This window comes from Cheilinus undulatus, linkage group 17 (assembly GCF_018320785.1).
Source record: "Cheilinus undulatus linkage group 17, ASM1832078v1, whole genome shotgun sequence".
NCBI lineage: Eukaryota > Metazoa > Chordata > Actinopteri > Labriformes > Labridae > Cheilinus > Cheilinus undulatus.
In genome coordinates, this window is record NC_054881.1 from 15,146,928 (window position 1) to 15,158,301 (window position 11,374).

At 41.0% G+C, this 11,374-nt stretch overlaps 1 protein-coding gene across 4 annotated transcripts in view; it reads left to right on the top strand.

Annotated features, from left to right (window-relative positions):
* Positions 1 to 10,425, top strand: part of ctif (CBP80/20-dependent translation initiation factor) — a 91,776-nt gene extending 81,351 nt beyond the window's left edge. For all 4 annotated transcript variants that reach the window (XM_041811494.1, XM_041811497.1, XM_041811496.1 and 1 more), the window contains 3 exons: positions 698 to 853; positions 8,326 to 8,379; positions 10,192 to 10,425. In XM_041811494.1, the coding sequence (XP_041667428.1) occupies positions 698 to 853; positions 8,326 to 8,379; positions 10,192 to 10,422 (441 nt within the window). In that variant the 3' untranslated portion in view covers positions 10,423 to 10,425. The remainder of the gene's footprint in view (positions 1 to 697; positions 854 to 8,325; positions 8,380 to 10,191) is intronic.
* The last annotated feature ends 949 nt before the right edge of the window (positions 10,426 to 11,374 follow it).

Below are 11,374 nucleotides of genomic sequence, written 5' to 3' on the forward strand. Positions count from 1 at the left end.
TGTAAATATTGGCCATACAAAAAGATGGTTCAGTTTCACTATGCACCAACAGACCTACTTCAGCTGAAGTCTTTATTTTTTTATCATCATTTTTTACACTTTTAAGTGTGTTTTAGTTCTTGGCATCATTCAAATATCAGTATCAATATTGACCAGAATTATTTTAAGCAAATCAGATATCAGCGAAAATCCAACATTATGCATGCCTGCCTTTTTCACAATTATAAGCTTGCAATGTCCTACAAACAGCTGTCTGCAACTTGACAAGCTGAATCACAGGCAACATCATGATCATCACTGTGTCAAGCATTTGACACGTTTGGAGAGTTTGATAATGAATGCTATACTGTGCTGTGAGTAAGTCAAATATTAACTAAAACTGAGAAAATGAGAGGAAAAATCAGTTTATAGATGCCTGAACCATTATTGTAAGTTGATTGTATAACTAGATTAAGTGCTTTACATCTGTCAGTGTAACTAAATTATTCTATGATCAATTTGTTGTCACCTGTAAATGTAAAAGTTCATGGTTTTAGCCATAGACTGCACACCTTTTGACTCATACAGGAAAGAATATATTGGCGTATGCACATGAGGCCTTCCTGTCACACCAGCTGTCTCTGAAAATGCCCAGAAAAATCCTGGACGATGTGCTGATTTAGCAGGTTTTAACTGCTATTTTTTTTTCTCCCAACAGAAAGATTTCTCCCATCGAGAGGAGCTCCAACAGTCTGACGTAGAGAGATGGCTGGGCTTTATCACCTTCCTGTGCGAGGTCTTTGGGACCATGAGGAGTAGCTCTGGGGAGCCATTCAGAGTGCTGGTGTGTCCAATCTACACCTGCCTACGAGAGGTCTGTACCCAAATCTACATCTTTTCTCTCCTGTAATAACCGCCAAGTGTCAATTACAGATCATTAAAATCCCCTGTGAGAAAGAAGCTTCTGTATATCTCGTCAGCTCACGATTCGCCCACCAAGCCGGTGTTTCCTGTTTTCGGCCAGACCTTGTCTAGACTCCCAGACACCACAGCCGGGTTTGGTTAGTGGTGCAACCAGTCGAGGACGCCATCGGTTCCAGGAAAACGTGTGACCCTGGGGTTTAGTTCTCATCAGCTGGTCATGCTTCTCTTGCATGCACTCCCTCAGTCACCTAGGCAACCGTATCGAGTAGCCACAACAGACACACGGCAATACAGAAGTGGTTAAAGACAGCTGGGATACTGAAAGGGGAAGCAAGAGGGGGGGGGGAGGAGAGGAGGAAGCAGAGGAGACTGTGGTCAGGTTGACAGTTAATACAGAGGAAGTTTAGTTGTTGCAGGACAGGTAGACGACAAAGACGGGGTCAGCCAGACAACAGAATCTGGCAGTAAAATAGTTTAGGTTAAGAGGTAGAGAAGAAATAATAGCAGGGTTGATGCACGTGCCAGGTAGAATTTAACTGCTCCCACACCTCGGCAGATTTGGCACCCAATACACACCCCGTGTCTTTCTAAAAAGCACAACAATAAACACACAACTAATGCCATCCACACCCTGTCTGAGCATATGCTCAGGGCATTATCTCGACTTGTTAGACAGCTCCACAACAGGGTCCAGGGTGTGTTCATACAGCACCAAGACTATACACAAACACACCTCCATGTTCAGTGTCAGTGGGGTCAGAGTTAGCCTAACCATGCCGGAGATAGGAGCACACCTCTGCACTTTCATGTGTGCATTTGTATTCGTGGAGCCTTTTTTTTCCTCAGAGCCATTGTTCCTGATTTTATCCATCTGTTGTTTAGTCTGTCCTGCTCTAACATGTAGTTGTTGGATCCCAGCTTCAAACTATGTGCGATAACATGCGCTCGCCACTGTGTTTGCATATGAAAGCATACGTGCCTGCTGAGTGCGTGCGTCTGTGTTGCAGTGCTTTTCACAGCGGCTCTTCTGTAGTTGCAGCCAGCAGAACAGGATTAGGTAACAAGCGAGGTGTGTTACAAAGTGTGTACATGACAGCTGTACATATAGACAGAGGAAGTTAATGAGAGATGATGTCATCCATTCATCACTCTAACAGCTCAACAGTGCTCTTAAAAACGCCACAGTCCTCTGGTAGAGTTAGATAATCCCTGACTAAGCACACATTGAAGCACACCTTAAAATACATTACCCCACACTATAGCAAGGGAACTTTCCAGAACTACATCTGAGAAATTTGCATTCTTTTGAAGCTAGATAGACATCAGCAGAATCCCCATCCTGTTTACTGCATTTTAAAAAGTTTACCAGGAGGACAGGGGAAAACTGTTGGGCAGTACATCTTTGTCCTGACTTATGTTAGATCTCTAGTACCAAATACTGATATGATCATTTTTAAAAAACAACATTTTTAACAGGCTTCCCATCAATTTGACTCAACAAATCTCCACTTTATGATTCTGATACTTATTATCTAAATGAGAGTAACTCAAACAGAAGTTAATTGCCCTAGGAAGAAGGATAAAGGAGAAGATGCTGGGATAATGTCAGACACCAATGCAAGAATTTGAGGCGTGGTTAGAGCCTAAACTAACACCAAGGTGTAGCAAATGAATTAACTTAGTGATTCTTTTTTCCTATTTATATTTACATGAATTATATCTTCAGTTAATGGACACTGGCTTCCTGCTAGAGCGTTCCCTCAGCACTGTTGGACAAAACATGTAAAACCTAACATTTAGCATGTTAAAGGAACGGTGTGCTATGGCTGATTTGAAGTAAAAAATTAAAATAAGGTTGTTTGTAGGCTGTAGGGTTATACTCATGTCTAACTACTCAACCACTGTGAGTAGTTACCACATTAAGCCTGATAATAATCTGCAACTGAACTCAACCCAATTGAGAATGTGTGATCAGCAACAAAGCAAAGGATTTACAGTAATGGCACAGAACACAGCTCAAAAAGACCAGCTTTGGAAAGTCATATAAGTATTTTAATAATGTTATGACATGCATATCTTAGGTTACATCCATAGTTGTCATCCACAATCCTTAATCCAGTCTATAATTGTTTCTTTTTTTTTTTTTTGTTGTTCTCATCTTTAACGAGCAAAAGTCCGCTACAATCACATAGAGCGCTCCTCTTGAGAGTGACCTGACTTTCTTTGACCTGCTCCCTTTTGAATTTGCACATAGTCGTAGAGACAGTCTTGATGGCAGCATATGATGAGCAACCGTGATCATGCCTATAGTATGGCCAGGCTGTCAGCCAAGACAGGTCAAGATTTTAGTTGCATAGTCTGACATGGTGCCATCGTGAACAACCAAAAAAAAAAAACAAAAGAAATGTAGTCTGAGCCAGCCTTGAGGAGCTGTAATGGATGGTTAGAGACAGCAGCCTCTAGGGTAATCAGTTTTCAATGTCCAACCCACACATGACTTTGTGGGTAACGATGGTTGTTTTGTGCATTCTTTCTTTCTCTGTAAACAGCACTATAAAAACAGTAATATTAAACCAACACAAGTTGTTGGCTTGACAACTAAACAGTTAGCTTATCACAATTTCATCACTATGATGATGAATTACTGTCTTGATTTTAACTGCTTTAAATGATCAACATAAGCAGATATGTTAGGGGTGGGAGAAAAAAAATTGATTCTTAGATGCATCGTGAGGTAGAGGTGGAAAATTCTGAATCGATTTATAAACGTCCAGTAATCGATAATTTAAATATCTAATACTGTGGAAAAGCAGGAACAAAAAGGGGGAACTCTAACACACAGCGCATAACAGCAAGATTTCGATTTCCAGTTGTTCATCTGTGAAAAAGGACTTTTTATGTTCGTAATTTCAGATATGTTACAAGGACAGGATGCTGCTACCTTTGGTTCACTGCAAATTTCCAGTTTACACACATCTTCTATTAGAGCAGTGGTTCCCAAAGTGGGCCGTGGGCCCCTCCAGGGGGGGCACGAGGTCATGATGGGGGGGTGCAGCAAGGTAAGGCTAAGCAACACAAGCTGCTGACTTTGCCAGAATGGGAGTAGTTAATTGATACCACCTCAGATGCAACATTGCCACTGAGAGTCTTGGCCACACTCTCTCTCCTTTTGCAACATCCTACCTGTAGAAGACCATTGGTTTTTTTCTGCTGTTGCCTTAATTAAGACAAAAAACCAACTCAAATCAAAGCTGGACATTGGCAATGGCCTGAGATTGTCTGTCTCATAGTTGCAGCCACCAAGAGATCTGCAGCACCAAAAAAGCCTACAGTAGTCACTCAAATTATGGCAGGACTTACAAATCTTAAATATGTTTGTAAAGTTTGTATTTTAAGCCAACTGTTCATCTTCAGAGAGTCAGAATTTTAAAACTCAAAATTTTAAGGTTTTAAGTTGTGCCAAAGTATTTTAAAAAATAATTTTAAAAAACAGGAATTTGTGTGCAAAAGTTGTGAATACTGGTGTGTTTGTCATACAGTTACATGCTTTTATACGGTATGTTCATATGCACGATGAGGGGAATGGGGAGCCAAAGTGGGGCCTGACAAAAAAAAGTTTGGGAACCATTGCATTAGAGGATAGTGGAAATTAACTTTATCTTTTTATTCTAAACACAAATGTAATGTTTTTGTTATAGTGGACAGAACAGAAATGGAAAAAAAAGCACATCAAAATGCATCAATAATCGATTAAGAATCTAATTGTAGCCCTATGAATCATAATCAATTCAAAGCATGAAGATTCCCACGAGATATATATTGATAATGTACGTACTGAAGCACACTTTATATAAGAGTAGAACTTCTTGAACTTACTTCTGTTTCATCATGTTACCGTGGTTACATAGGTTGTTAAGAAACTCAGTGGTGAGAGTGTAATTTTAGATCTGTGTATGAGACACTGAAAGTGTGCGTTTAAGTATTGGAACACATCCTCTTGGCCAAATTAGACATTCATGTTTGCTCAGATGTGTATTCAGCACAGCCTGTATTCTGAGATGCACCAAGACGATGAAAAACCCTGCTGGTTCTTTGTCTAGCCTGTCAAGAAAAGACTAAAAGAAACTCAATTAGGGATTTAATTCAGAAAAACAAACACCCTTGCACTCTTGTAGTAATGTAAATTAAGGAAATAAGGAGCAGAACTCTGACATTATCATCTTTTATGAAGCAAACGATCTGCACAGGGCTCAAAGAGAGCTTCATCAGGATATTGGTTTGCAGACAGTGTGCACATCTAGTGTCTGGTGGTGACCTAAGGAGCTATTTATACTGAGCCTTGGTATTCCTTCTGAAAGTCAATCAGTCAAAGTCTCTGAACATGGAGCCTATTAAGGCTCATTTTATCTGCATTTGCCTCAGAACTATGAGTATGAGGCAAATGTACAAGATTATAAAAACTTTCCATTTGTTAGCTTCATAGGCCTTTTTGTACAACAGCTTTTAAAGTCTACCACTGGTGCTGTAGGAACAGATCAATATTATGTAATGTAACTAAGGGAAGTGCCAGTCTTGTCGCTAGCTAGGCTGTTGCTATACAACGACTGGCAACCCGATTTAAAGTTGAAGTATATAAATAAATTTAGCCTTTGTGTGTCATAAACGTCTTTGTACTCATACTCTCTCTCTCTTTATAGCCAATGCTATGATGTAAGTAATGGAGTCCAACTGAAAGAGTGATGAGGCCTCAGCAGGACATTTAAATGAATATTACGGTTTTCCAGCTGAATCCACTAAGTCACTGAAGGTGTTGTTATGTTGGATCTATTTCTTCCATTCAGCTCTGAGGGAGGATCACAGCTGTCCTAGTTTTAGCTGCTTTTTATGTTTCTGATCAAATGTCTTGTGAGTAAAAACACAGTAAATGGAAATCACACAGAATCCAGAGGTTTTCCTGCACTTTGTTTGGTGATGATGTAACAAACCAGAGATGTGGCGCTTCAGAAGAGAGACAGAAACTGTTTTTTTTTTTTTTACTTGTGACAGGGCTGATCGGAGGACTGATTATAGATGAGTATACATTAAACCGTTTTAAATGTATTGAGTTAAAAAAAACAGCACCCTGGACTCCCCAGAGAACTCATTACGAGGAAGTCCCGCCTGTCACACAGCTCTCCGACTCTGGGAACACCGAGACTCGAGTTCCCACATCAAACAGCCATGCTGTCACCACACCCGTCTAAGCTTAGTGAGGAGCTGACGTCTGCATGATAGGACGAATACCGTTAAGCTTACAGCGTGGAAATAACAGGACAGCTGGTACTCAATGAGGATAGTAGCATCGGATGGTGGGGATTTTAGATTCAAATTTTCACTAGTGTATTATGCAACTAAGTCAAGACTTTGGTTATTCTCTTTGGCTGGTTGGAGGCTGGCATCTCTTAATTTTGCCGAGCTAAGAAGAAAAGGAACCCACCTTGATTCAGTTTGATCCTTTTGAATTTCTTTGAACTGCCTGTGGGGTTGGAAATGACTTTTTTTGTCTACCTGCCACTTTGGCTTGTGGTTTTTAAAAATCTGCCAGCCTTTTATATATTTATTTTTACCAGCTGCTTTATTTCACCAGCAACATAATTTAATGACTAGGGCTAACCAAAGATGGATATTTTTGATCATGATTAATCTCAGGATTTCTTTCTTAAAAACAATTCATTCCATTCTTTTTAATTACATTTTAGAATCACTAATTTACATTTAAAACTTTTTTTATTCCTCAAAATAATGGTGTTAGAGAAATTGTTACACTTAGGGTGTTCATGACCAAAAATGAATCTCATACATTAATTCAAAAAAATAAAAAAATAAATCAATAAAACAAAAAAACGTACAATAAATTATTTTTCTAATTGTTTAAATCAAACTTAGATCCAACTATAAATATCAAATACCAAAAATATTCAGAAATCTAACCCTTTCAGTGCCATTTCAAGTGCCCCCCCTCCCATTTTTGAAAGGTAGTATTACAGCCTTAAATATGTTAATAATAAGCAATGACTTAAATCTTTATGTATCATTATTATTATAGATTTTCAGATTTTGATTAATCGATCAAATGCGATGTTCCCTAATGCCCAATATAGATAAATGGCTTAAATCTGGTGACTAACGGTAAAACTGCATCTATAAAGCAATGACTCCAGAATGAAAGATTCAAGCCAAAATAAAAGTACATATATCAAAGCTGGATAAGCAGAAAACTGGAATTCAGTTAACGATGTTTACTATAACATCACTCCTGATATATTACTTTTATTTTCCCTGTGCCTGGTAGGTTGAGTGAATACACAGAACACTACTAAAAAAAACATCCACATTTGCCAGTTGGCGTTTGGCTCCTACACTGAATTTAACAGTCTTTTTAACTACAGACAATCTAAATGGAGAAACACTGGTATAAAGTCCAGACACATGCTTGTTTGTTAACCTTGTTTAAAGAAAAACATGGTTAATCCACGATCTTGGGTAAAAGAACTACACTACCCACAATCCTAGGGAGTTACAGCTATGTTTCTGATGGGCGGAGCCCACTGTTATTCACAGATCTGCTTGCCTTCAGATCAGCCTATAGAAAAATTCAGTTGCAATAGCAGGGTTTCAACCTGTAGAGGGCAGTCATTGTGTATTTTTCTAACAGAAAATGTAGAATTTGAATTCTTTGTGGTAAAAAGTCTAGATTTAGACTTTCACAGACAATATTATTAAATACTTTCTCTTTAATCAATGCAGCTCTTTGAAAACAGACTTTTTGAAACTACAACAAGCATTTTATCACTGCTGTAATGTGACACTGGATATTTAGACTGTAGCAGGGAGGCTGTGTGTCGTTCTGCCTCCCTCGTCGCTACCCTCCCTGCATTGTTTGAAAAGTACCAGTTGTATGCCCATCTGTGCATGGGGCCACTGTAAGGGGGAAAAGCCAGCTAGCGTGTTTACCAGCTCCACGGTTTGTTTTTGGCCTCCACTGTGTGTGTACAGTATTTGTGTGTGTATACGAGGATATATAGTGTGCACAAAGCCAGCCTTGATGTGTGATGGTGAGCTCGCTTGCCAGGATGAAAGCCCGCTGTGTTGACTTTCAAGATTTAAAACGTTTACGTAGAAAATATTTACAATCAGGATTAGGTCTTTTTCTTTTCTTCTTCCCTTGTGAACTGATTAACACACACAAACCCCACATTTGCCTAATCCCACCCACGCACGTGGCCTACATCCAAATATACAGTACATACACTAATGTATGTGCTGCTGTTGTACAGGTTGCCCTCTAACTGTGCTGGGCTTCTTCATGTTGCTTCATTTGCTTGAATTGACAGTTTTTTAGTGTCTCAGGTAACTGAAAGTGTCTCTTCTTTTCTCTTTTAGCTGTTAGAGTCACCAGATGTCAAAGAAGATGCAGTCCTCTGCTGCTCCATGGAGGTACGGACCAAATACACACTCACATACTCTCTCTGTCATACTTGCTCACACACTAAGGCTGTTAAGAATAAACACTAAAACAACAGATCAAACAGGCATTGACAAGGGTACTTTATTAATAAGGTTTGTCAAAATGTATACTTTCCTGATTTTTTAACAGTTTTTCACCCAGTTCTATTCGAGTTTCCCGTAAAAAGCTGAGGATTGGCTTCCTTGATAAACATGTAAATTGGGGATGCGAGATATCTGTATCAACAGATATTCGCTCTAAAATGAATTAGCTGTATCAGCACATAACATTCCTGCAACTTAAGTTCATGTCAATCATCAAATTCTAAATTTTCTTTCAAAATAAAAGCAGGTCTGTATCCAAAAAGGAAGGAATTTCAGCACAGCTATTGCAAACTGTTTTACTGATAATCAAAGCCGCCCATAAGGGGGGATTACTGGGAGAGCTTTCTGGGGTCCAGTCAATTGTGGGGCCCATGGAGGTCAGTAAAATCATGGTCCAGTGTAAAGTTAGTCTGGGATAAGCATATTTTATATTTAACCTGAATAAGAACCACTCATATCAAAGCAACATAAGAGGAATTTTTATGTACTTATGCTGTAGTATTTGCCATTTTCAAAATGGAAATTCTTTTTCTGTAAACAGAATTACCTTTTTTGGTAATGTTAACAATGTAGATGGTAGGGGTGAGGGGAAAAAATCAGTACAGCATAGTATCGTGATATTTTGTGCAGCAAATATAGGTTAAGAAAGGAAAAAAGGGGCATAAAAAGGTGAAAAGCTGTTAAAAAGTGGCAAAAGTGGGTTAAAAGGGGCAATAATGGGTAGCTAAAGTTGTGACAAAAAAGGAGGAAAATGTTGCTAAAAGTGGCAAAAATGGGATAAATGTGGAAACAAATGTGGCAAAACAGGTTGAAGCAGTGACAAACAGGGGTTCAAAAGTGACAATAAATAATTTGAACATCAGAGCCCAAAAATAGTGACACCTTTTCATCTCAAAAATGAGAGCCAAGACGCTAGCACCAATGCTACTGATCCAACATGCATTAATATCACCAATAAGTCACAACTGAGGGGCCCATTCTCTGCGTTTTTCAGTGGCCCAGCCAGTTCTGTTGGCCGGCCTGCTGATAACTGCCTCAAGTGGTATCTTAAGGAACTGCAATTTATGCACTTCCACACTGGCTCCATTTTTCAACACTTGGGACCCATTAAACTCTTGTTTTCTTTAAATGTTTGTCTCCAGCGTTCACACCCCTGTTTTTTATTGCAAACTCAGAAAAGTATCTGATATTCTCTAGCTGTTTTGAGGATTATAAATAATAAAGAAGTGCAGATAAATTTCAGTTGAGTTAAGGATTGAGATAAGGCCTGAACTGTATTCAGCCCAGAGTTCAGCTGTAGCTGTGTAAGTGAAGGAAGGAGACATGTATAAAATATAAAACAGCTATCAGAAAATCTGCAAAATAAACAAGAATAATATCAAACAGCTTAGAGGTGAGGATTATAAGACATGGGGTACACAGGGGTAATTGTAAAAGTTTGTTGCATTTTGTTACTTATGATAATTAGCTAACAGGGAGTGTGTTGTTTTTGAAGCAAGTGGAATCAAAAATATCAAAATACTTGACAAGCTTACTTTTCACTTAGCAGCAGCTACACACATCGGCACACACTGCTCTATGGCCGGGGGGCTGGGGGTGAACCTCTGCTGTCTGTCTCCACGGTAACAAGGTGCCAGACGTTGTGTTTCTCTCACTGTAAGGGACACACACAGTTTCTAACCCCCTCCTCTCCTCCAGCTGCAGAGCATGGGCCGCCTCCTGGAGGAGCAGCTCCCAGAGATGATGACTGAGCTCCTGGCCACCGTAAGGGACAAGATGCTCTGCCCGGCCGAGTCCCAGCTGACCCGCTCGCTGCTCATGGAAGTCATCGAGCTGCACGCACACCGCTGGAGCCCGCTGGAGGCTCTGACCACCCAGTACTACAACCGAACCATCCAAAAGCTCACCACCACCTCAACGACTGCCTAGGTGCCAGATCCCAGGAGGAGAAGAGACAAAACCCCCGATGATGTCTGGAAAGAACAGATGAGCTCCTTTATAGATCTACCAAAATTAATAAATACAAGCTTTATATGGGTGTTTAAGGTAATAATAGAACATCATTAAGTCTCTACTGCCGTTAACAAAACAAACACTGTACTTAAAAGTGGGACTCTGAGATTCAAAAGCAACGCTACATGTGGTATTTGGAACAGATTCAAGGAAACAATAATGTATAAATGGCCAGTAGGGGCGTGCTTGGCCGTACGGACTCCTGGAGCTCATCTGGTGGAGGGATAAAGGAGCAAAGAGGGGTCACCAAGGGGGGAGGAGGAGAGGGGGGAGAGGGCAGCAGCTCGCCCGTAGGGAATCTAGAGATCCCTACCCAAAGATGAATGGAGGATGGAGAGAGAGAGAGGGAGGAGGGGTCAGGCTAGTCCGTGTCAGTCTGTTCATTGTGCTCATTTGCCCCAACACCCTCCCCCCTATCTTCTCTCCCTCTCCTCCCCCCTCTTCAGTCTCTCCGTCAGCCCCTGGGGTCTGTGTGGTTGATAAAAGAGGAGGCAGGGAGCAGACACGGTGCTGTCTGTCTGGGCCGTCTGCCCCGCCGGGCCAGGGGACCAGGTCAGAGGGCCTCGCTGTGGCGCTCCTCCCCGCCTTTGTCTCCCCAAACCCCCCACCCTCCACCACCAACATCTCACCCTCCCCAGCAGGATGCCTTTTTTTTACAGGGATGAGACAGCGGGCCTGCTGGGCCGGGCTGGGCCCAGGATAAGGATCAGGCTGGCTGGAGCGGGGCGGCAGATGGCTGCTTGAGCCCATGTGAGACGACACACCCCCTCTGGCACCCCGAGTCCCCTGAGCTCTGCTGGTGTCACCCGTGGAGAGTTGTGTGGGGGGGGGCGGCAGCATTAAAAGCATTAAAAGAGACATTGCTGAT